This window comes from Acinonyx jubatus, chromosome B2 (genome assembly GCF_027475565.1).
Source record: "Acinonyx jubatus isolate Ajub_Pintada_27869175 chromosome B2, VMU_Ajub_asm_v1.0, whole genome shotgun sequence".
Lineage (NCBI taxonomy): Eukaryota > Metazoa > Chordata > Mammalia > Carnivora > Felidae > Acinonyx > Acinonyx jubatus.
Genome location: NC_069385.1, coordinates 79,863,809 through 79,890,589, shown reverse-complemented (window position 1 = coordinate 79,890,589; position 26,781 = coordinate 79,863,809). Strand labels below are relative to the sequence as shown.

Genomic DNA, 26,781 nt, shown 5'->3' with positions numbered 1-26,781 from the left:
AAAGTCGGGATAGAAGGAACATACTTAAACATCATAAAAGCCATTTATGAAAAGCCCACAGCTAATATCCTCCTCGATGGGAAAAACTGAGAGCTCTCCCCGAGATCAGGAACACGACAGGGATATCCACTCTCACCACTGTTGTTTAACATAGTGTTGGAAATGCTAGCATCAGCAATCAGACAACAAAAAGAAATCAAAGGCATCAAAATTGGGAAAGATGAAGTCAAGCTTTCACTTTTTGCAGATGACATGATATTATACATGGAAAACCCAACAGACTCCACCAAAAGTCTGCTAAAACTGATACATGAATTGAGCAAAGTCGCAGGATACAAAATTAACGTACAGAAATCAGTTGCATTCTTACACACCAATAATGAAGCAACAGAAAGACAAATAAAGAAACTGATCCCATTCACAACTGCACCAAGAATCATAAAATACCTACGAATAAACCCAATCAAAGATGTAAAAGATCTGTATGCTGAAAACTATAGAAAGCGTAGGATGGAAATTGAAGAAGATATAAAGAAATGGAAAAACATTCCATGTCATGGATTGGAAGAATAAATATTGTTAAAAAGTTAATACTACCCAAAGCTGTCTACACATTCAATGAAATCCCAATCAAAATTGCATCAGCATTCTTCTCAAAGCTAGAACAAGCAATCCTAAAATTTGTATGGAAACACAAAAGGCCCTAAATAGCCAAAGTAATATTGAAGAAGAAGACCAAAGTGGGAGGCAACACAATCCCAGACTTTAGCCTCTGCTACAAAGCTGTCATCATCAAGACAGTGTGGTATTGGCACAAAAACAGACACATAGACCAATGGAATAGAACAGAGACTCCAGAATTGGACCCACAAAAGTATGGCCAACTAATCTTTGACAAAGCAGGAAAGAATATCCAGTGGAAAAAAGACAATCTCTTTAACAAATGGTGCTGGGAGAACTGGACAGAACATGCAGAAGAATGAAACTAGACCACTTTCTTACACCATTCACAAAAATAAACTCGAAATGGATGAAGGACCTGAATGTGAGACAGGAAACCATCAAAACCCTAGAGGAGAAGGCAGGAAAAAACCTCTCTGACCTCTCCCGCAGAAATTTCTTACTTGACACATCTCCAAAGGGAAGGGAATTAAAAGCAAAAATGAACTATTGGGACCTCATCAAGATAAAAAGCTTCTGCACTGCAAGGAAACAATCAACAAAGTAAAAGGCAACCGACAGAATGGGAGAATATATTTGCAAATGACATATCGGTCAATGGCTAGTATCCAAAATCTATAAAGAACTCACCAAACTCCACACCCAAAAAACAAATAATCCAGTGAAGAAATGGCCAGAACATGAACAGACACTTCTCTAGAAGACATCCAGATGGCCAACAGGCACATGAAAAGATGCTCAATATCACTCCTCATCAGGGAAATACAAATCAAAACCACACTGAGGTATCACTTCATGCCAGTCAGAGTGGCTAAAATGAACATATCAGGAGACTTTAGATGCTGGAGAGGATGTGGAGAAACGGGAACCCTCTTGCACTGTTGGTGGGAATGCAAACTGGTGCAGCCGCTCTGGAAAACAGTGTGGAGGTTCCTCAAGAAAGTAAAAATAGATCTACCCTATGACCCAGCAATAGCACTGCTAGGAATTTGCCCAAGGGATACAGGAGTGCTGATGCATAGGGGCACTTGTACCCCAATGTTTATAGCAGCACTTTCAACAATAGCCAAATTATGGAAAGAGCCTAAATGTCCATCAACTGATGAATGGATAAAAAAGTTGTGGTTTATATATACAATGGAATAATACTACTTGGCAATAAGAAAGAATGAAATCTGGCCATTTGCAGCAACAGGGATGGAACTGGAGTGTGTTATGCTAAGTGAAATAAGTCATACAGAGAAAGACACCATATGTTTTTACTCTTATGCGCATCCTGAGAAACTTAACAGAAGACCATGGTGGAGGGGAAGGAAAAAAAAAGTTAGAGAGGGCGAGAGCCAAACTGTAAGAGACTCTTAAAAACTGAGAATAAACTGAGGGTTGATGTGGTGTGGGAGGGAAGGGAGGGTGGGTGATGGGCATTGAGGAGGGATGAGTACTGGGTGTTGTATGGAAACCAATTTGACAATAAATTTCATACAAAAAAGAAAAGTGAATAAACAAACATTAATAAAAATAAAGCAAATGTAAAGACTTAAAAAAAAAAAAGACTCATCGTAACTGCAATCTGAGTTCAACCATTCCCTGTTCTTTCATCCAACTCCACTCTCCAGTTCTTTCTCCGCAACCACTCTTGTCACTAGAACACTGCCTTGCACTTCAGCCCTACTCTTGTCCAAATGGTTACTAGCAATAGCCATGTGAAATAAAAGACATTTTCACATACAAGGACACAAGATTCGCTCCACCTGGATTCTCTCTAAAAGGATTATTGAAGGGTTTTGTAATTTTCTAGGAATTCTGGGAAATTCAAAAGGGTATAAAAAGGAAATAGCGGTCAACTAAAATCATAATTGTAATGCATGAGGAATGTAATGTACCCTACTTCTTTCATCTAACATTTTCACCTACAATTCAAATTCATTTAAAAATTTACGGACCAGTGGACCAGGACCACCGACTAAGGCTTTTATCAGAGCAAAATATAGTTTCTATTTATTTAAGCCAAGTAATTTTTTAGGACGAAACCTACTGCTAAAAATCCTTTTATTATTATTGCTTTCTCAACAGTTTCTTGTATTAATTTATACTTCCTACCTGCATACTAAGTACCTTTTATTATTGGAAGAAAAAAACATTGCAACTCTGAGATGAAAGATGGCCATCTCATAATTTATACACCTGTAGGTATGGTTTCAAACCCTTATTTTGATGAAATTTGAGAAAAAACTAGGTCATAAACCTTACTATCATACTTCTTTTTTCACTTAAAAATACATCATAAACATTTCTCTAAGGCATCAGAGTTCTAACTCATTTTGTTAAAAAGCTGTATAATATTCCATGGATACATAATGACAGCCTACCTCACCTCTCTTCCACCAGTGGACACTAAAGTCATTCTAGTTGTTCCCATCAGAGAAACTATAAATATCTGAGCGCACAGACACACATATACACGTACATACACATACATCAGTAGTTTTCTATTAAAAAAAAACCCATCTTCAAAAATTTTTTTAATGTTTATTTTTGAGAGAGCGAGCAACAGAGCACAAGTGGGGGAGGGGCAGAGAGCGTGGGAGACACAGATTTGAAGCAGGCTCCAGTCTCCAAGCTGTGAGCACAGAGCCTGACGTAGGGCTTGAACTCACGAAACACGATAATGACCTGAGCTGAACTCGGGACGCTTAACCGACTAAGCCACCCAGGTGCCCCCCACAAAAACCACTCTTTAAAGTAATCCAAATACCACTGGATTAAAAGCAAGCATGTTCTTTTAACAGATATTACCATATCTCATCCAAAAAGGTGCTAGCCATACAAACTCTCACCATCATTACATGAGTTTATATCTCCACATCCTTGGATTCTGAACAAAGGATCCAGAAAAGGGTGTGCTGTTTAGCCACCACGAAAACCACCAACAACCAACCAACCAAAAAGACCCCCAGAAAACAAAAGATTACCTCAGATTACACTAACATGAACCTTTGTGAGGTCCTACTGATTCCAGAGTATGATACCCCTAAATAAAGGAAAATATACAATAGCAAAGGACCACCTGAGTCCTTTAAAAACAAGAGTCACAAAATAAAAAAAAGAGAGTTCTTGTAAGCAAGACTAATATACAATAGTTTTAAGGAACTCAAATAGAAAGAGGAAAGAGGACAAAGCAGGGTAAAGAAATCAGTTATTTTTTGTTTAGATGGTGACTTCTAAGAGAAAAGAAGCACCATAGTTTACTTCCATTTTGCACTCTAAGGCTCTGAACCTTCTAAGCGAAGATGGTTTGAAAAAGAGAAAGAATGGAAAAATAGGTCATTGTGATTCTTTGACATTCAAGAAGATAAGTACACATCTTTCTCAGATTAGGGCATGACTAAGAAAGAGAAACCTACCAGATCCAAAAGCTTTTCCAGAGTAGGAAGACAGAGAAACCAACAAAGCAAACTCATAGAAACAATTTTTTTTTAATAGAGATAATAAGAACTATTATTTATAGTAGCATAACTGACTTACCTAAAAGAACAGGTACAAAACAAAAAAATGGATAGGACAAAACAAAACTAAAAAACTTTTAAGTGTGCAATCAATGGCAGAACTAAAAGGATCTTGCTTATTAGACTTACAATACAATTTATTACATTTAATGGGCAAGTAATAATTGGCATTTGGGGAAAAGGTATGCTTGAAGGCAGTAAAATAAAAAAATAAAGTGATAACTGATCATCCAAAGAGATAATCAAGAATTAACTATATAAACTTTATTTCATTAATGAAATAGTCTTTTAAAAATGTTAACATTTTTAATTACCAAAGGGCCTTAAAATATTCATTATACTTATGAAGCAAAATATTAAACATCAAAGTAAGTATTATTTACCTTTGCAACAGTGGGTATTTTATTTTCTTTTGGAACAGCGAAGTGTTTTCTTTTCTCTTCTGACCTGTAAGTTTTTATTTCTTCTTCTCCCTTTGCAGTTCTCCATTCTTCCTGCCTACTGAAAGAGAATTATAAATCACACGTTAATCTAGAATTATTATAAATGATTTCTGAAAGGTATGTTCAGTGTCAGAGAAGGAATGCTACTCCTGATGTTTTCTTTTCAGGCAGAGGATATGATAACCATTTCTAAGTTTAAATGCATAGGCTATGAGCTCTGGACATTTGGCATTAAATGACTGGAATACTGGAAAGGCAGATGGTCTACTTGAACTTGATACTCCTGTTTCTGCTTATGGTCCCTAGCAAATCAAGTACTCAGTCCTGGGAACATGGTTATTCCTAAGGTAACTACTCCAAGGGTTAGAAATTGTATTTTTTAACATTATGTCAGTATAGGGCTGTGATGATCTCTTGTGCCCATGGATAGGTAGAATCTTAAAAAAAGAATTAGGAGAAAACCTTGAGGGTGAACTAATATAACTTCTAATGCCCTGAAAGAACTATGTCCTCTCCAATGAAAAGTAGGTATAGCTTCAGCTACTGAAAAAACTTCAACTCATTCCAGGCATCAAGCTGAAAGTGAGCAACAGAAAAAAAGTTGAAGAACATTAATTGTGAACTTTAATTTCATGGAACCTCGCTTACAATTGCAAGAGAATTTTATTTTTTATTTTAATTCCTTACACCTTTAAAGTTTTTGACCTGCAGGGCTATTTAATATTTGAACTTTAATTTTTCCCTGGAGATTTCAGTTGGAAGGGAGTTAATATTCAAACTTGGAATAGCTCTATAATGTGGATATTTTATTACTAGAGTATATGAATGTTGTCATTTTACTTAACTGAAGAATCTCTAATGCAGCTGGTCATAATTCTAAATGGAAAATAGAGTAAATTTAAATCCTGTAAAAAGAACGGGCTTGATTTAATTTTTTGTTTGATCTTGATTTCTTATTTATTTTTTTAGTTTATTCATTTTGAGAGAGAGAGTAAGCAAGCAAGCGTGCACGCAAGCACATGCCCAAGTTTGGGGAGAGGAAGAGAGAATCCCAGGAAGGCTCTGCGCTTTCAGCACAGAGCCTGAAGCACAGCCCAAACCCACGAACCATGAGGTCATGACCCTAGCCAAAGTCAGATGTTTAACCGACTGAGCCACCCAGGAGCCCCATTATTTATTCTTTTTAAATTAAATTTATTGGAATAACCATAGAATCACATATAGTTTTAAGAAATAATACAGAAATTCCTTGTCTCCTTTACCCAGTTTTCCCCAATAGTAGTATTTTGCAAAACTATAATACGCTATCACAACTTGGATGTTGACATTGATACAACATATTAGTACTATTCAGAATTCCCCAGTTTTTCTTCTACTCATGTGTGTATGTGTATTTAGTTCTATTCCAGTTTATCAATGTGAAAGTTTGTGTATCCATTACCCCAGTCAAGATACAGAACATTTCCATCACTACAAAGATCCCTTGTGGTATACTTTTAATTATCATGCCCACACCTTTGTATTCCCTCTCAGCACCTCCTCTCCACAAAGTCTAGGACCACTAATCGGTTATCCACCTCTATACTTCTATCATTTTAAGAACAGTCCATAAATAATAAAGTGTGTAGCCTTTTGAGACTGATTTCCCACTCAGCATTATTTCTTCAAGATTCATTCAATTTGTTTATCAATAAGTCATTCCTTTTTATTGCAGAGTAGTATTCCACAGTGTGGATATAGCTAATATGTTTAACCATGCACTCACTAAACGACATCTGGATTGTTTATAGGTTTTGGCTATTACAAATAAAGTTGCTATACACTTGGGTACAGGTTTTTGTGTGAACACAAGTTATCATTTCTTTGGGATAAATGCCCAAGATGCAATTACTGGATAATATGGTAGTTACACATTTAGATTTCTTTAAAACGTGCCAAACTGCTTTCCAAAGTGGCTGTAATATTTTACATTCCCACCTGTAATGCATGAATAATCCAGTTTCTCCACACTCTCCTTAGCACTCAGTGCTATTATTACATTTTAGCCATTCTGATGGGTATACAGAGATTATTTCCTTGTGTTTTTAATTTGCATCTTGCTAATGGCTAATGTCAAGTATCTTTTTATATGCTTACTTGCCACTTGTATATCCTTTTTGATAAAATGTTCTTGTCTACTGCCCATTTTCTGACTGGATTGTTTTATTCACTGCTGAGTTTTGAGAGTTCTTTATATACTATAGACAATACTCTGTTAGAATCCAATCAGTGCATTTGCATTTAATTTTAATTAACGTAATAGGTCTAACCCACTTAAGAGCCTTCTAGGAGCAAACTGTAAACTACCTACCAGGGGGGAATATCCCAGGAAAATTCTCAAAGTGAGAGTACTAAGTATTGGGGGAAAAGCTCCAGGAAGTCATTGGTCACAGCCTTGCTTGACCATCAGCTCAATGGTTAAGCACAATGTAAAAAGGATAAAAAGACAACATATGAAGAGAAATAAATCTTCCCCACTCCTCTGGTTTCTTCCCAATCTTATGCTCTTATTTGCAATGTATACATTCTGTTCTGCATTTTAAAGAATCAAACCTGCTTGCCTCACATGGGGTGAAATACTGTGATCCAGTGCTACTGGTGTTTAGGGTTCAGGACTAGGAACACACTTTCATGCAGATAAAACCCTCATCCTCCACAGTTGTAGCAATAATAAAGAGTAACATTCGGATTTCATATCCCATTCTTTTTTGTTTTCAGTTACTATAGAACTATTGTTAAAAAGATGCGTGTTACTTATACCCCCTTCAAACCTTAACATTAGAATTAAAAGGTGGACAAAAATCCAACTAAAAATATACCATGAGGGGCGCCTGGATGGCTCAGTTGGTTGAGCGTCTGACTTCGGTTCAGGTCATGATCTCATGGTATGTGAGTTCGAGCCCCGCGTCAGGCTCTGTGCTGACAGCTCAGAGCCCGGAGCCTGCTTTGGATTCTGCGTTTCCCTCTCTCTCTGACCCTCCCCCGTTCATGCTCTGTCTCTATCTCAAAAATAAATAAACATGAAAAAAAAAAATATATATATATACACACACACACACCATGAGAGTTAATTTTTTATTAACATCTGGGTAGACTTGTCATCAAGTAACGTTGTTGTTCAAATTTATACTTTATTTCTATAATTAATCTTAAATCCTGACACAAATTTCAAGTATTGTCCAATCAAGAAGCATAATCTATATAAACATTCAGGTTAAAAGGGTTTTTAATTTATCTCTTTATTTATTACTGAAGTTTATTTATTTGAGAGACAGACAGAAAAAGACTGTGCACGAGAAGGGGAGGGGCAGAGAGAAAAGGGAGGGACAGAGAATCCCAAGCAGGCCCCATGCTGCCAGTGCAGAGCCTGATACAATGCAGGGCTCAACCTCAGGAACTGCAAGATCATGATCTGAGCCGAAATCAAGAGTTGGACGCTTAACCGACTGAGCCACCCAGGCACCCTTAAAAGTGTTTTTAAATTGTATCATTACTATCTTTTGAGTTCAAGTCCGCTTATGCATGGATTTTTGTTTTTAGAAGATTAAACAAATTTTTTTTTAATGTTTATTTGTTTTTGAGAGAAAGAGACAGAGCATGAGTGGGGAAGGGACAAACAAAGAGGGAGACAAAGACTCTGAAACAGGCTCCAGGTTCTGAACTGTCAGCACAGAGCGCGGCATGGGCTCGAAGTTGGGAACAGCAAGATCACGACTTATGCTGAAGTCAGATGCTCAACCAACTGAGTCACCAGGTACTCCACATGTGGATTTTTTACAGTAAAGTAGTATAAGTGCATTTTCTCTTCCTTTTGATTTTCTTAACATTTTCTTTTCCCTAGCTTACTTCATTATAAGAATACCATACATAATACATATAATACACAAAACATGTGTTAGCTAACTGTGTTATTAGTTGGGTTTCTGGGTAGTCAAAAGTTATATGCAAATTTAGTCATACAGGGGTCAGCATCCCCAACTCCCATGTTGTTCCAGGGTCAACTTTAAGTTAGTACTAGCTGGGTTCATATGGACCACATTCATGAATAATGCATTAGTAAATCAAAAGAAATCAAAAGCAACTGGATATAAAGTTCTTTCATAACATGGACCTTCAGAACAGAATTAAATCAAAATTTATATATGTATACATCCAAATATAAAAAAAAATAATCATTAAGGAACCATTTTGATATATAAAAAATGATTATATAATGTATTACCAATAAATACCACGCATTTCACTATATTTATAATTCCACTATAATTATTTCATTGTAATTTCACTATAATTACCTATATATGGTGTGCAAAGCAAAATCCATAAAAAATTATAACTTCATGAAATATATGTTTTAAAATATAGTTAAACAAGATAAACTAAGATTTAAATATGCTGCTCACCTTAACCCCCCCCCCCATCTTTCACATGAATCATTTCATGAATCATTCTAGAAAAGGACATAATTGAAACTTAACTTTCCTTCAGAGTCATGGCTAGTTTAAAACACTAGCTCTTCAGATAAATTTAAAATAAATTAGAAATTTGAAAAGGTACTTTGAAGGCTATAATTCAAAATGAACATAAACAACTGCGGTACATAAACTTCACAACCCCCCTTACCTGGCTACACCGGCTGATAGCTCAGGTACCACAACCCTTCGACTCCAAGCTACCAGATCCCGCTCTGTGGCTATTTCACTTCTTGGTGCATTGCTGTGCATCTGCCGTACACCTTCAATTTGTCCACTACGTCTTAGTCCTACATTTGGTGGTGAATGAACCTCTGAGGTAGAACTTACAGAGCCTAAGTGAAAAAATTAATATAGTAAGTTCTAGTTAGAAACATAAGCTTATAACAGAAAAAACAAAATCTATACTATCTTCCACATGAAACTTCATATTAAGGCAAACAAACTACCAAATCAGGAACCAGACCACAGGCAAAAGTTTAATGAAAACAAAACACAGTTACTCAGTTAATTAAATAAGCTAATGAATCATAACTACTGACTGTAAACATGTAAAATCATTAATTTTTAAAATATGCTTTGTACTCTGGGAAACCTATGTAAGAAGCAAAAACAGATAAACCCAAAATATTTATGGTTCATAAATTTGCTTTAACTTTTCTCTTAAAATAATATGTTACAGTAGGGTGACGAGATATTTGAGAATGTGGCGGGTATTTCATACATTATTGAATACATTTATTTTTTAAGTTTTTCTAGGTTCTACATGTTTACTATGGGAAATCTGAAGAATATATCTATTTAAAGACTCATTATCTACAGTTTGAAACCTTATGTTATGAGGATTTTCTTAGCTATTATGTGTTTTTAAAAACATGATCATTCTGGCAGCCGAATATTTCATTTTATGGATGTGCCATGAATTTGTTTCATCGCCTCTTTACTGTTTAAACTATTACAATTTTTAAAATATTTTACTTAAAGCAATCACTGCTTACCTCTATTTAAACGGCTGGTATTACTGATACCTGCTTCACTAGAACGTCTCAGGTCTTGCTCCTGTTGTAGTCTTTGAATCATGCTGTCCAGTGGGCTGATCTCCTGGTTTGCTTGCTGACTTAAAACTTGATTCAGTCCTATTTAATACCACATAAAATGCTAAGGACACTTTAGTCCACTAGTCAAACCATTTTACTAATTGAGTTCACTTTGAGTCCTGAATTAAACATAAATTTTGCTTGAGTAAGAGACCTAAAATGATTAATTTGAAATAATGGCAGTAAAATGCGTGCACACACACACACACACACCAGGAACATGACAACGCAAACCTAATTTGCTACAAATAACAGTGACATGGATAACTTACTGTTTACCATGATTCAGGCACTCATATAATCCTCACAATAATTCAGTAAGATACGTATTATTAACTCCACTTACAGATGAGAAAACCAAAATAATTACTCAAAGTCACATATCTGGTAAATGGCAAAAGTAGGATTTCATCTTAGACCAGTTTCTTTTAAAAAAGGCAAATCTCATTACCCAACTTTCTCAAAAAAACTTTACTGCTTCATTTATTCACCAAATCCTTGAGTGTCTATTATGTGTTTGGAACTATACCAAAGAAGTGAGGATGCAGTGGTGAGTAGAATTCAAGGTCCTTGCCTTTAAGCAGCTAACGTCCTAATGGAAAAGTTGGAACAATAAATCCATATAAAAAAATGCAGACTGAAAAATGTTAAAGATGATAATGAGAAAAAGAAAATGGGGAAGACAGATGGGAACTACTTATGGTGAATCAGAAAAGTCAAAGAAGCCCTCTTTGAGAAGGCAGCATTTGAGCTAAGACTTGAAGAAAAAGAATTAGTCGTCCAGGTGAAGAGCAAGAAAATGAACACTCCAGACAAAGTAAGAATTGGAACAAAGCCTCAGGTAGGTAGGAACTTGGTGTGTTTTAACCCACCATAATTTTCCAGCATCAACTTTCACCTGTATCTGTCATATGGGACTACTTGACTCTTCTGCTCTCCTAACAGGATAAACACCTTTATGCTTTGGAGATTTTAACCACAATACTCCCAGTTCAAGTATAAATCTGAAAAACACTAACTTATCCTTCAAGCACCAACTGAAATGGCAACTCTATGATACTTCCTCTGTGAAATCTTTCCAGACTACCCCTGAAACACTTAGCTGCTATCCTCTTTCATTTCCTCAAGCCCAATATAAAAAGGAAGCCCACTAGATAGTTCCTCAAAAGCATGGATTGCTTTATTTACCTTAATATTCTAATTTTAAATAGGGATATAAGAATGTTCAATCCTGCTGAATAGATAAAAAATGTGTATTGAGATACATGAAAACATTGCCATGAGAAAAAAGGAGCAATTAGTATTGGGTGTGTGGGTATATAAGAGATGGATTTCTAGAGTGGGCTGGGAACAGAAGATACAAAGGACATTCTGAAATGAAGAATTAGTAGTAAGGAAGGTATAAGGAAAGGGAAAATTACATGTATTAATAAGCACACAATGTTATTTCATTTTATGAGAGAAGTAAAATTCAATGGGATAAAATGAACTTGCCCAAAGTCACAGAGCTACAAAGTGGTAAAAGTAGAGGTAAAAGCTAAAATGCCTGTGGATGTTCCTTTCCTGTTAGGCTGCTGGGTAGTGTCTCATGTCTGAACATCAGTGACTAATCTGATAGCTCAAGTTATAACTGAAGCAGCATATTTAAAAAGTGCACTGCTCAAATACAAATTTAACAGTGTAAATATAAACTGCACTGAAGCCAACTTATTATAACAGCCATCTATTTTTACCTAATTCTAAGGGATTTCCACAATAAATTTTATTGCAGATTTAGATTTACAAATAAAAATATAGTTACAAATGATGCTAAAAATATTTTCCTTCTGTCCTATATTACACTAGGTTAAGTCTAAAATAATGGAAAAAAAAATGAAGTTTACCTTGAATTTTGTGACCTAGAACACTTAATCCTATGACTCACATTGAAGCCATAATTATTGCTATGGGTTCTCTTGTGGTCCTGTACTAATAACTGGTGTCTAACTTACTGTCAAGAACAGGAACACTCTTTTACTGTAAGGGTAGCTTAGTATGGAAGAAAGAATGAACTAAAAGTCAGAGCTGGATTTAAAGTCCCAGTGGTTCCATATACTTAACTTAAATAAGACATGTTACTAAATTTTCATTTTCTCAACTTTTAGAATAAGGATGCCATATATATATATATATATATATATATATATATATATATATATATATAATATATATATAATATATATATGATATTATTTATGAAAGTCCAATACAAACTGTTAAATGGAAGAAAAAAGTGATAACCATGATAATCATGTTGCACTGATATTTTAATATTTCTCTGTGCCTGAAATCCCAGCCTAAGTACCTATTTTGAGACCTGGGCAAGATTTGATTCTTGCCAGTTCCCCTCCAAGAGACTGAAGACATTTATCTTAATTTCAGTCCCATGATCAAGACTTCTTTAATAATTGAGACTTCTCTAATTTGAATACTTGCCTAGATTTCTTAAATACTACCTGTTCTTAGATTCTTTGAGTTTGTGCTTTGTCCATGTATGAGACATTTTAGTTTCACATATTTCAGACATTCAGGCCTGCTGGATTGTACTACTCACTGCAAGTAGCAGCAGGGACTATTCTTCTAATGCTTCTCCTCACCTTCCATCCTTAGTGGGCATATCTACTTTAAAGAGTAGCCCTTCCTATCCAATATGTTCACCTTCATTGCAATTTCATGCCCAATCCTTAATGGAAAATAAGAGATGCGCTCTCTGTAATACAGTGAGATGGGTTTTTTGATGCAGCCTTAATAGAATCTAAATCCATTATTTCAAAGTTACTCAGTATATATTACCTCCCATATGTGTCCTTTACATCTACTTAGAACTTTTGTCCATTATGCTAGCGTTCAGAACTTAAAATATTTTCATAAGCATTTTTCTAATCTAAAATATAACAGATTCATATATTAGAAAATTGGTTTAATCTTCTTTATAGGGTCTCTCCATTACTTTCACTTCATTAATTATTCCCACATTTTTTGTCAAAAGGAAAGGTCTGCAGACCTTGTTTCCATTTCAACTTCCTTTCAATTCTTCAACTAATTTTACTTTTACTCTCCATTACTTCACTAATAAGATCTCAACACTTTTGTCCCTAACTTACTTAAAATTGTTAAAACTTGATCACTTCTTAAAATAATCTTTGATATGAACAGGCTATCTAGTCTTAATCTTTCACCTCATACTATTATTCCCTTCAAGAACATGTATCACAAGTTTTAACTATTTGTTTACAACTGTGTTTATGAATTTTATTCCAGGAGAACAAGGATTGTGTCTGTTTAATTCACTACTGCAAACCAGTTTAGAGGTGTTACAGAGAAGATTCTCAATATATGCTGTTGAATAAATAAATAAATGACCAAGATTATTGCTCTCCAATGTTCCTTAGTTATCTTGTAGTACATACTTAAGCATTATTCAAAAGACTTAAGAGAAATTTTTAAAAATCACTTTACTTCTCATTTGTTCAAAATAGTAACAAAATTTTACCCAATTAGCAGTTTTACAGGACATCAGTAGAAATGGAAAATTTGGCAGTCTATGAAAATGAGCATTTACCTGAGGAAGTTACTCCCATTTGAGGGATGAGTTGCTCCTCCCTACAATTTTCACGACCAGGAACTAATCTCTGATATCTTGATGGATGAGGGTTACCATCAACATCAACCAAAAAAGGAGGAGGCATGAGGTGAGGTGCTTGCTGAGTCTGTTCATCTAATACAAAGTTGTTGGCATCACGAATAAGGGGCCGATAATCACTATGAAAGAACATCTGATCTGCTATCTGTAAAAAGAAAAGACCCATAAAAGACAAGGAAAACAAAAACTTATCATTGATAAATTTCTAATGGAAGGCAATGTTTTAATGTAAATCATGGTATTAAGCAACAATATAAAAGAATATTCTTGAGTTAATGGTAAAGAAATCTTTACTATATTTTTACATTAAATTTTATGATCAGAAAAGCAGCTGCTCCCAATTTTCTCTGGAACAAGGAAAAGACTGTATACATAAAACACTAACATAATTAAAGTTGTGTAATTTCAAATTAAATGGTAAAATAAAATCTAGGTATAAATCATTCAGGGGTACTATTACTTTCATAGAGCTACCATGCATTATCTTATTTTTTAAATTATTAAACAGTAATTGTTTTAGCATTTTGCAAGAGGAAATCACTCAATGAATATATTCCTTGAATTAAACTCTAATGCAATCACTTATACAATTTAAGAAAACTCTTAAGTATACTGTACATGTGACTTATATTAACCTAAAAATCAACATGACAAGATTTTCCAAGAGTTAATAAGCATTTTCGCTAAAGAATTTTTTTTTTAAATTAACACAAAATTATTAACATGAACTCATGCCTGACACATCTGTAACTTCACAATTTTACTGATTTGGTATTTCTTAAACTATGACCTATTCAACTTTTAAGTCGTTTAATCAATGAACTTAAATAGGCTCTTTAGCATTTAAAAATATTAGCTACATCAGTGGGTCATACATTTTTTGGGAATCATATAAAAGCTACAGATTTTTACCCCAGGTAAATAAATGTATTTTATCCATATAGATAAAACATTTTACATAATTTCAGAGTCTCTCTGTGGACAACCTCTCTCATGCTCAGCTTTAGAATTACAAGCTAGATTGCTCTAGCAACCTAAGTAAAAAGTTATTCTTTATGAAATATAGACGACTGAATAAAATATTATCTAATGTCTATTACAGAGAAGAGGAATTTAACAACTGCTATGTTCACTGAAACTTAAGTCTCTAGAATACTTAAAATATGATTCTTAAAGCATAAATGATGCTTACCCACCCCTGAAGAAGAAATACAACCCCTAAGCATCCACAGATTAAAAAAAAAAACAAAAACAAAGAGAAGAATCATCATCATCATCATCATCATCATCATCATCATACTCTACCTTGTCATATTTGCTACTGGAGCCAAAACCAAAAATTAGAAGATGTCCATGAGAGTCTGTGCATGCAAAATGCTGACCATCAGGAGAGCATTTGCAGTCAAATACTGCACCATGTCCTTGGCCTTCAATCTGAAATATATTTAACCAACAATCAGAAAGGTACCATTAAAATAAAAAGACTGGTCATTACTGTTACTAAAATTTTATGGTAAAAGATATGTAAAAGTATACATCCCAACGAAGTGAAGATTAAGTATAACACAGTACAGTAACAAAATTTGTGAATATTCATGAAAAGTGCCAGATTAATAGCCTTGAAAAACAAAGTGTTTTCTTTATGCACACACAGACCAGACACAATTCAAGAAATAAAACATCAATCTCCCCCACCCATAGAATTCTGCTTCATGTCTTTAAGCCACATTTAAAATGTAATTGCACCTTGCATTCCATCTTATCTGCATTTAATCAAGCCCTTTCAGCAAAGGCTGACAATGTGTAGTAACTGTAGAGATTTTTTCTTAACTCTTGGAAGTAGTAGCCAGAGATTATTGTTCACAAGACACTAAATTTTTTCCTTTTGGTAATAAATTCCCTTGATGGTCTGACTCATCTTTTAAATGGTGAATTTCAAAGGTTAAAGAAAAGGTTTTTTTTACCTGATAATTGTTTTCTGTTTTCCAGTTCCATTAATCCAGAACGAATGGGTTTCTCCCTGCAACCTGTCAATCAAACAGAGGTGGCCAATCACCACTCTGAATTTTTTTTGCTCTCAGTGCTTCTTCAGACTATGTTCCAGTTGAAAACTTCTTTAGCAGTGTTCTGAAAGAGGTAAAAGTTCTACCCTATCTAAAGCACATCTAGGGACTGAATTTCAGAAAACAACTAAAATAGGGAGTCGACTCCCTAACAAATAACAACTAAGGATGATTTTCAACAAATGCGATTGGATTTCTGGATTAGCAGAATCGGAACACACACACATTATCAGGTAAGAAATACCTCCTCTCTGTTCCGGTATCCACTGATCTAGAACAACTGAATTGTACTAGTACTATCCCAATATTCCAGGAAATGCTTAGAGAAGAGAGAAATGGTAATTTTCTTTCTTTAGTGTTAAAAATATGGCATAGGGATGGATGTGTAGTTCACCAAAAATGGAAGTGAAATTAAAATTCAGAAGAAAAGTTAATTTCTCAAGGAAAGTTTGCATTGTGGTCAAAAGAGAAACTATCACTCTAAAAGAAAGGGCTCTGCCTAAGAAGTTAACATAATATCACAAATGGGACTGACTCAAAAAGAAAACTAGTTTTTCTTCAGCTTTTTGAAAAGAAGGAAAGAGACCACTGGTGTTTATTAATGTTTTGGATAGTGGTAATAATGGGAAAGAAATAAGAATTTTCTTAAAATTAATCATATGAAAATTGGTAAACTTACCTAATGACTAATACACTTAAAGATTTACCATACAAGGAAGAAAATGGTTATGAAGAAGGTTGGAGGATAAGACAGTAGAGAAAGGGAACTGATCCCAAGTCTTGCTTAAAACTATTCAAAAAGAGAAAGAATAGAATGATTTCTCCTAAGTAGCATACAAGCAGTAGGAGATACACACATCTTAGTATATGCCAAAAATGAAAGACTACAAAAAAAGAAGTGTCAGGGTTCAGGTCTTTCTTTTTCAATGTTTTCTGACCAAATAAAAAGTTACACAAACTATTGTAAGCAAGTAACCACTTGAAAAAGTTTACCTCTAGACAGAATTTCATATAAAAAATTCAAGACAATTCAAATTGCCTTGGCAATTGTTAGATGTTTTATCTCAGTTCATTCCAAATTTCACAAAAAATGAAAGTGAAAACAAAAAAGCAACTACTTTATAAATCTACTCTATTATAATAAATGCTCCCCAAAATGTAACACTATTATTTTAAGTCTAAGTTTACAATTCTAAGTACACAGCAGAACAGAGGAAGAGATCTGAAAGAAGTCTGATCAGCAATGACAAGGGATATTTAATAGATGTTCATAAGCATGGTATCCTTTACATGTTTAGGCAACCCTACTCTACACATTTTCTTTCCTTTTCTTTTCTTTTTTTTTTTTTTTTTTTTGTGGAGTGGGCTGTATGACGATTAATCAACCCTATTTCCATTTAATCTACCAATGTTGCCACATTTATAGTTAGTAGATCTCTAAAAGAATAATTGGGAGATGTGGAACTTATAAAATTCTAAAGAAACAAAGAAAAAATCAGTCCTACTGAGGGTCACTGTCTTTCCTATATAACACATGATGTTTGAATATGTCAGGACAGTACCAATTTTCTTGGTTTAAGGCATCTGTTATGACTTTCATACGGACAAAATAAAAGTATATTTCCAGAACATCAGAAAAAAGTAAAAGCACATTATCTGGCTTAACCATTATTCATTAAAGAAGGCATTGAAAGAATCTACTCATGAATCAGAAAAGGTGTCCATAACCTTATTAAAATGCCGAAGTTATCTTTAGTAACTGCTCCTCAGAATATAATCATCACACAACTATAAAATGCAGACTAGGCTCTCCAGCTGATACAAAGTAGAAAAATTATTTTACTTTTCCTATATAACTACACTGTAACTGTTTTTATGCTATGATTAAGTAAGCCAACCAAAAAAGAAAGTTACATATTTCTCTCTGAAAAATGATTTCACCTTAAATCAGGCTGAAAGTATTTCTAAGAATTCCCAAAGGGAAAAAAAAAAAATAATGAAGGCACTATTTGAATATTCATGTGCAACTAGAAAACAATGAAGCTTCTATTCAAAAACCAAAAGGATGAAAATATCTTCTCTATCCATATTAAAGTTATATGGGCCTATCATAAAACTAAATGTACTGACCAAGAATAAGTCAACATAAAATTTAATACAGCACGTAACTTATGCTAGTATTTGATGTATGTTGTAGAAAATTAAAAATGGAAAGGAATAATAAGAGAAGAATTTTCAAAGTAAATTTTGGATGAACTACTCCTAATAAAATCAAGCATGCTTAAGAAACATTTGGAACATATGTAAATACAGACCACATAATAAAACTCATACACATTAAATCACAATAAGGAGAGCTGAGAAAATCCAAGAGATGGTATTTACCAGTAAGTGCAAAAATTTCAAAAGAACAGGAGTTAAAATAAAAAATTTATTATGCAATTATGATACAGAAGTCATTCTGTTTTATTTTTAAAGCAAGAGATAAAAGGATTAGATGAGTTAAAATAATAATAATTCCTTTGTTAGGGAAATTCTTATTACTGACCAAAGAATTCTCGAAATATTTCCAAGAAATGAGGAGTACTATTTAGAGGTTTACACTGAATTTAAAATAATACAAAAACTTATGAGCGAAAAGCCATGATGATGACAGAACTGTCATATTTAATGAAGAATACTAGTATCTTTTTTAAGGCAGAATACTATCCACAACTACCAATGTAATTTTTGTGAAATAGAATGATGAATAATTAAAGGAGACAGAGAAATGAGGCCTAAGACCTAAGAGACTTCTCTGGTTATTGGCAAATCACTTAATCTCTCTGCGATAGAGATAATTTAAATGATCGCCAAAGTCCTACCCAGTTCTAAAATTCTAACATCTGATATTCAGGAAGACTTTTTGGAAAAATTAGACAAATCTGGAAATGAGGTATATAGTAAAATCACTACAATGCAGACTAAAATTACAGAGTCTAAATTACATCAATCATGAAGAATATACACACAGGTGAATATGAGAAGTATGCAGTCGTGGAGAAACTCAACATAATTCAAGAATGTTAAAAATATGGGCTATCTTGGGGCGCCTGGGTGGCTCAGTCGGTTGAGTGTCCGACTTCGGCTCAGGTCATGATCTCACAGCTCCTGATTTCGAGCCCTGCGTCGGGCTCTGTGCTGACAGCTCACAGCCTGGAGCCTGCTTAGGATTCTGTGTCTCCCTCTCCTTCTGCCCCTAACCCACTCACTGTCTCTGTAACTGCCTCTGTCTCTCTCAAAAATAAACATTATTTATTTTTGACTGTGCTGTCTCTGTCTCTCTCAAAAATAAACATTAAAAAAATTTTTTTTTTAAATATGGGCTATCTTAAGCAGAATCGTCCTGTTAAGGAATTCGTCCAGGTTTATGACCAGGGTCAGGTTTTTTGTTTTGTTTTGTTTTTTGCCTCATTCATTTTTAAAACTATTCCACTGTTTAGAAGGGAGCATCTTACCTAGAAATACTCCATAATTGAAATTAGGAATCTTTAAACATCCTAACGATTCTGTGATACAGACTCATCCCAGGAATAAAATAGCTGGGAAACAGAACTTATGCTAAGAATTATCCTTAGAAAGTCCTTATGTATAAACAACTTTTAGAGTTTATCTACCAGGGGAGAAATAAACTTAATTCAGAAAGTACACTAAATACTGAAGACAGACACTATCATACATATGCCTAAAATATGCTTTGGCCACTTTAATCATTATGATGGTTACAGTGCAAACAAAAAACAGATCTTCAGGGAAATTACCCACACTGTAATAGGCTAGGTAGGTGTCATCACATTACTTTAAAGACCATTAGCAAATGAATGTTTCCTTTAATATCAAAAATTCTTTAATGTATAAACATTATTAAATATGAATTAAAGGTAACTGTTCACGGAGTGCTAAGATAATAAATTTATATAAAAAAGGAAACTGCTGTAACTATCTTGATAGAACCAGTAGATACATAAAAGTGATTTTGAAGAATGAGCTCTAATTTTCATCAAAGGAACATTTCTTATCAAAATAAATAACTAATCTTCAAATTTAACAGCATTCTGCTTACCCATATTCTGATTTCACTGAGGGCTGTAATATTATTCATGAGTCTTCCTTGTAATCTGTTCTCCTCCTTAGGTCTCTGACATAATATTAGCATGGTATCTTTCTAACACACTCTTTAAAGATTATGATCTCTTCTCCATTTGCTAAATAGGACTATATTTTAAAAGTTTAGCTGTAAGCCCTCTACACTGCTCTATCTCCATGAGGTAAACAGCGTTCTACATGGAAGATTTCAACATCTCTTTCCACTCCTAGCCCTTCTAAGTATTCTATATTCAATTGCTGGCTGGCCATTTCCACATAGATCTCCAACACTACATCATAATAAACATAAAGATGAGCTAAAAGAAATCAGTTTTTCTTCACATAACTCATATTTCCATGAATATTATTTTTTCAATGCAACCTGGGGTACACTCCCAACATATTAAATTTTCCAGCACTCTCCAGCCCTAATCCTTCTATCAGTCACAAAACTCCAAGTCTTATACACATTTTTCTTTCACTAATTTTCTACTACCTTAACCCCTATAAATTTTCATTATGATTTCAATGATAAAAGTAGTTATCCCCCAACCTATTCAACTTCACACCTGAAATACTACTACTGGCAATCAAACCTTTTCCCTTGTTTCTGAAGTATAGTTTATGAAAATCCCACCATGTTAACTATTCTTTTTATGCTTACAAGGTAATACGAGGCCATCAACAATCCACCTCAACTTACACTTTTCAGCTTGTCATCCACTTTTCAAAATCTATTCCAGACAACCATTCTAAATTACATCTTAACACATCTTACTTGGTTATTTATAATATTCCTTTCATTTATAAATTAAGTATCTTTCTTAATGACTCAATTTTTATTTTTCAAGCCATAATTCCAATTCTTTTCCTCAAAAAAACTGTTTCTGAACATCCATCCTGAAGTGATCCTTACACATCTTTAGATACAACAATTCTCTTTTCTCACATGCCATGCTACCACTGCCGGCTAAAAACAAGGACAATGTCTTATTCTTCTTTGTGGTCCCCATATTTTGTGCTAATGCACAAAATACTCAAATGTTTGCTAATCAAAGTGTCTTCCATGTGTATGTTTACATACTTCCCTGTATAACTATCAAATCTCCAAAACCCTTGTGACAGTAATTCATAGACCATGTCAAAGAATTACATAAAAGTAATCCACTAAATATAATACAGTATGACAAGCTAGAGAGACAAACTCACATTCATGGCAACAAATTTTAAGATATGTTTTTGATACCAAAGATGAGAAAGAGACAGAATCTAGAGAACCGGAGAAACCTGAAAAAAAAGTGACAATAAAGTTTATACTCAGAAGATTGAAGGTAATTCCTTACCCAGGGAGGCTGAAACAAGGACTGGAAGCATCAAAGAATCCTTTTAACATAGAGTGCAGATATATGGCATCTTGTTAGATGATGATAGATAGGTAATGAAAGAGATGGAAGGATGAAAGCAAAAAAGGAAGGAGAAGAGAGAAGGAGAAAAAGAGAGAAAGATTTATCTTGAAATCTTGATTCACAAGAGAACACAATACGAGATTGCCTATTTTGAGCTTCTCTTTCTCCCTTTCCTAGATATATGCAGCTACAACTGTCTAAAACTAAATTAGAGGTCACACTGAGAACATATTGTCAGAAGTATGCATGTGCAAAAATTCTGAGTGGTGGATTGGCAGCCTCTGCTTGTTTGGAACGTTGCAAGGAGAAATATATTGTTCTGGATTAGTGGACACTGGAACATTTTTTTAAAAATCTCAAGTAAAAGAAAGGTTAATTATAAAAATAAGGAAAATTTTAATTAAATAAATAAAAATTGTTATTTGGAATTTACTCATGAGACAACAAAAGTAAAGCAAAACTCAAATTCAGTAAATTGCTGTCTAGAAAGAGACATTGTACTCTTCAATTAAAATCAAAACCAGATAAGAGGCAACAAACTACAGCTTTGAGTAACATGAGAGAAACAATGATATGAAAAGAGAACGTCATAGACACAGCTAGGAATAATACGGAAAAAAGGAAGGGAACAGAAAAGATAAAAGCACCAGAAACATGAGGAAAGCTACTAATGTGGGGTCTACAATCCCACTTCAAACAGCTTTTATTTACTTTCTAAGAATCAAATCAAACTAAGAAATTTGAAAGTCCCCTTTCAAATTAACTTATTGTTCATTTAAACTTGTAGTTAAAACGTAGTTATACTGTGTTAATTTAAGGGGAAAAGGGCTAAAACAACTTTATATTTAGGACCATCTATGGTTATATTAAACTCTCAAACTTGCTTACCTCTTTCAGGAAATGGGAATAGTACAAAATCCTTTAAATTCAGTTCAAGGAGTTTGCACACATTTTCAAGTTATTTCTGGGAACAATTTATCTGCCTTTTAACATTTAATTGAAGTTTCAGAGCCTTTAAACTAGAGTTTAGAACACCTCTCATTAAAACACATCTATACTAGGCTTGCTAAACAACGCCTGAATAGTTTGGAATATTCTTAATATATACTATCTGTCTTCAACAAAATACCCAAATACACTTTTATCCTGAATATATATATGATATAGGTATATAAGGTCTGTTCAACTAGAACATGAATAATTGTCACAGTTTTTAGAGGAATGTAGACAAGTAAAGCTTAAGGGCTAAAATTTATATATATTTTTAAAGAAAATAAAGTTGTCTTCTAATCGTCTGTACAATATTCTTTACTTTCATTCTCTGGTTCATTTAAAAAAAAAAAAAAAAAAGGAGGGGTGCCTGGGTGGCTAAGTCAGTTGAGCATCTGGCTCTTGATTTTGGCTCAGGTCATGATTCCAGGGTCGTGGGACTGAGGTCTGTGTAAGTGTTGAGCCTGCTTAGGATTCTTTCTCTCTCTCTCTCTCTCTCTCTCTCTCTCAGCCCTTGTACCCCACTTGTGTGCTCTCTCAAATACAATAATAATAATAATAATAATAATAATAATAATAATAAAGAAAGGTTCCAGGTTTCTTCCTCATATACTTTTCCAACAAATGCTATTGAATGTTTAAGATTATTTTATTTTTAAAGATGAGACAACGGTGGGGGGGGGGGTGTTACAAGGAACATGAACTGTCTATTCTACTTCATGCTCTGTTATCTCTTTTCACTTGTCATATACTTCTTGTATGTAACAAAAGCAAACCTAACACCCACCCACCCCTAATTGCTTTTTCATTCAAATCTTCCATTAAGAGGAAAGCTAGTAGTAAAAATAAGCAAGGTAACTCCATCACTTTTTCTAGACAATACCACTAGCAGGTTAAGAATCTTTTTATTAAATTTTGAAATGAAATAAATTAGGGGGTTTTATGGGCAAATAAGTAATTAACTCTCTATCTCAATTCTTAATTTCAAACCTTGTTTACAAATTTAGGTGGTCCTAAAATAAAGTGTCAGATTTTTAAAAGTATAAGTCAAGGCTTGATACGGGGGGGGGGGGAAGTAATTAGAATATTTATCAGAATGACAAGTATCAGTGCAATATTAATACATCAATGCCTCATACTTTAAATTTATTAAATGTATATATAATTTTATTAAAATGTTCTTACTCCATGCCAAACATAGGCATTTACAAAACTCAACTTTTCCCCCATGAAAGGCATTTTTGATGACGTAGAATTTTTGACTATGTATAAAATTTCAAAAAAAGTTTAATTTTTGTAATAGGTAAAAAGGGACAGTAAAATGCTGATTAACACGTAATAATTATTTGTTACATGATTTCAAAACTTCTTACAAAGGTATGATGAATTTCAAGTGGAAAATCAAAGTATCATAAAAAAGAAAAACCAGTATTAAAGTATTCTCAAAATATAATTGATAAAAACCTGCATCTTAAAGAATTATATATACATTTTTTTTTTCTTTTAAAGGCAGTTTACATGCCGTATTTTCTGGCTGTATATCTGTTTAATGGTGATTTTTTTCTTCATGTTGTAAAGCTTTGATTTTAAAACTCACATGAAATATTATGTAGCCCTAATAATACTTCTTCTAAACTTTTACCAGTTCTAGTCTAAACAGTGAGTATTCCACTAGAATTATTCATCCTTAAAAGAGGTCTTCCAAGGCACGCTATAAATAGTTTCTCTAGAGAGCACTAAAAAATTATTTACTAGGTCGAACTTATGATTACTGGTACAATTAATATTAGAGTTTGAATTTGTACTTCTTCAACTTTTATGGTATTTTAGTAACTGAAAAAATGACTGACTTGCTACACAGAGCTAAATAGTTATAACTACTATAACCAAAATGCTACCTTCATGATAGTGGACAGTGAACACAAGCTTCTACTCTCCCCTCAAATTGTTTTTATTTTAATAGCAATGCTGGATGCTTTATCTTCCGTCTGTCCATAGATAAAACAAACAATGAAATGAACAAAAAAGCAAAGAGCAAAAAGCAGGGAGGGCACTTAGAGAACTTATAAATGAAGAGACAGAAAAAAATCATCAAGCTAAACTTTAAGATCTCAAATGATCTACTCAGAGTTAATACCATTATAAAAACATCTCCTCCAGGTGACATATCACTAACTAGGTAGATTTGGAAGTTAGCTGTGCAATGGCCATCCATTAACTAGAGTTATTAAGAACACAGTAACAATGGACCAAAAAATACGGGTTTAAAACCCCAAGTTCCCCTGTAACAGGTGTGTGACCTAGATAAACCTGGGCAAAGCAATTCATCTCTGTACAGTTTCTCCATTCATAAAACCAGTAATAATAAAATCTACTGTTGATTGTATTACAAAGTTTTCATGAAAACCAAATGAGGTAATACACAGAAGTATTTTGGAAGTCATTAAAAATCATGCAAAAAATTAAAAGGAGTGTCTTTATTTTAATTAGATAAAATGTAGTTCATTTTCTAGTTTTTTAAGTGCAGGATATATTTTTAATCCTTTTTAGTCTATGTTTTGTCTTTCTCAATTTGAGTATTCTATGGATACCATCCAATCTACTTATTACATAAAGTTGTTTCTTCTGCCCTTTAGAGACTTTTCCCTTATTCTTGGAACAGGAAAAATATCCTTATCTAAAACTCTTAAAACAATTTTTAAGGCAATAATGTTAACTAAATCCCTTAGTTAATTTCAAAGACTATGCAATATAGTATGTCTGACTTCAATTCCCGGCTACATCACTTATTTGTAATGGTCTAAGAGCAAATCACTTAAGTCTCAATGTATTCCAATTTTTATAACATAAGGTGGAATATTAGTGTGATCAACTTACCTGAACAGGAAAAATTCACCTTTGTAGCTTAAAGGTGAAAGCAGTATTCAAGTACGAGATAAAACTTTCCCCCCAAACACTCAATTAACCCACCAATGCCTTTTGAAAATATGAAATTACTAAAAAAAAAAAAGTCACTAAAATATATGTATAGGCCACAAATTGTTTTCTTTTGAAGCTATAAAGACAAATTGAGAAAATAGTATTTTTATTTAAACAGAGATGCCTCAAAAAAGAGCAAACCAGAAACACAAGGATAGAAAAGAAAGAATTCTTTACCAGCATATTTAAGGATTTGCTTTAAAAAAAACTCTCTATACACATATCACTAAGGAAATCCACCTGTCACTAAAAATTGTACTCCAAATAATTAGCAGTCTTTTTAGAAAAATAAGAATTTGACAAATCTTAAGTTCTTACCTTATGTACACTAAGGTATATCTATAAAGGCAGGTAACTGAATTCCTTCACTAATAATGCTTTTATCTTCTTATTCCTCCCTCTGACTTTTTAATTACTTCTTACTATGTAGAACTTTACTATGATTATCAATGAAGTATAGTATCACCTTCATGAAATTTTTTCACAAAACATGGCATTTCACAAATGACACTTTGAGGTTTTTTTCTTTTCAAAATAACTGACTATACACACTATTAATTGTACCTTTTCATGACTCATTACAAGAGGCTTCCATAATTGATTAAAAAAAATCTAAAGATGCTGAAATAGTAGAAATAAATGTTTTTCTTTTTCCTTTTGTTGAAAGGTATCCCTAATACCTAGGAAGTAGATGTTTTAAAAAGTGACGATAAACAGCAGTATTTGAAGAAAACTTCATACAGTGGTTAGAGACAAGTGGAAAACACTGCACAATAAGCTACATATATACTGAGCAAATTATACTAAAAATTTACATAAGAAGCAAAATTTGGAGGGGAAAGGGCTTAAACACAATAAATATCTAACATACTACAATTCGATGATAAAAGACAAGAAAGCCTTTAATCTGGCTCTAATTTTAAAATGGGTGCATTGGGGCAGTGCCTGGATGAGTCAGTTGGAAGAGCATGACACTCTTGATACCAGGGTCATTAGTCAAAGCCTCATGTGGGGTATAGCGATTACCTAAATAAAACTTTATAAAACAAATAAAATGGGTGTACTGGAATAAAACTGTGCACAAGAGGGCTGCTGAAGTACACTAACACAATATATTTATAATTTCTTACCATGGTTTTCCAAACTTTTTTCTAATCTATATTATTTTGTATCTTTCTACTTGTGAGTTTCTCAAAGTATCACTCTTAAAACTATTTTAGAAACCAAATTAGTTATCACCAATATACATGTACTGTTAATATGCACAATTTTCTTTTAAATTTAACACCTAAATATAA

The 26,781-nt window shown here is 33.6% G+C and overlaps 1 protein-coding gene and 1 long non-coding RNA gene across 4 annotated transcripts in view; one reads left to right on the top strand and one right to left on the bottom strand.

Moving 5' to 3' along the window:
- The window catches only part of PHIP (pleckstrin homology domain interacting protein), a 137,551-nt gene that overhangs the window by 52,362 nt on the left and 58,408 nt on the right, over window positions 1-26,781 (bottom strand). For 2 of the 3 annotated variants that reach the window (XM_053222544.1, XM_053222546.1), the window contains exons 16-20: window positions 15,226-15,354; window positions 13,840-14,065; window positions 10,140-10,277; window positions 9,293-9,476; window positions 4,571-4,688 (exon numbers count right to left, since the gene is read on the bottom strand). In XM_053222544.1, the coding sequence (XP_053078519.1) occupies window positions 4,571-4,688; window positions 9,293-9,476; window positions 10,140-10,277; window positions 13,840-14,065; window positions 15,226-15,354 (795 nt within the window). The remainder of the gene's footprint in view (window positions 1-4,570; window positions 4,689-9,292; window positions 9,477-10,139; window positions 10,278-13,839; window positions 14,066-15,225; window positions 15,355-26,781) is intronic. The other variant, XM_053222545.1, reaches the window with a different exon arrangement.
- The window catches only part of LOC113598795 (uncharacterized), a 46,877-nt gene that overhangs the window by 5,045 nt on the left and 15,051 nt on the right, over window positions 1-26,781 (top strand). The window contains exon 2 of the long non-coding RNA XR_003419515.2: window positions 15,910-16,216. This is a non-coding gene — a long non-coding RNA (uncharacterized LOC113598795). The remainder of the gene's footprint in view (window positions 1-15,909; window positions 16,217-26,781) is intronic.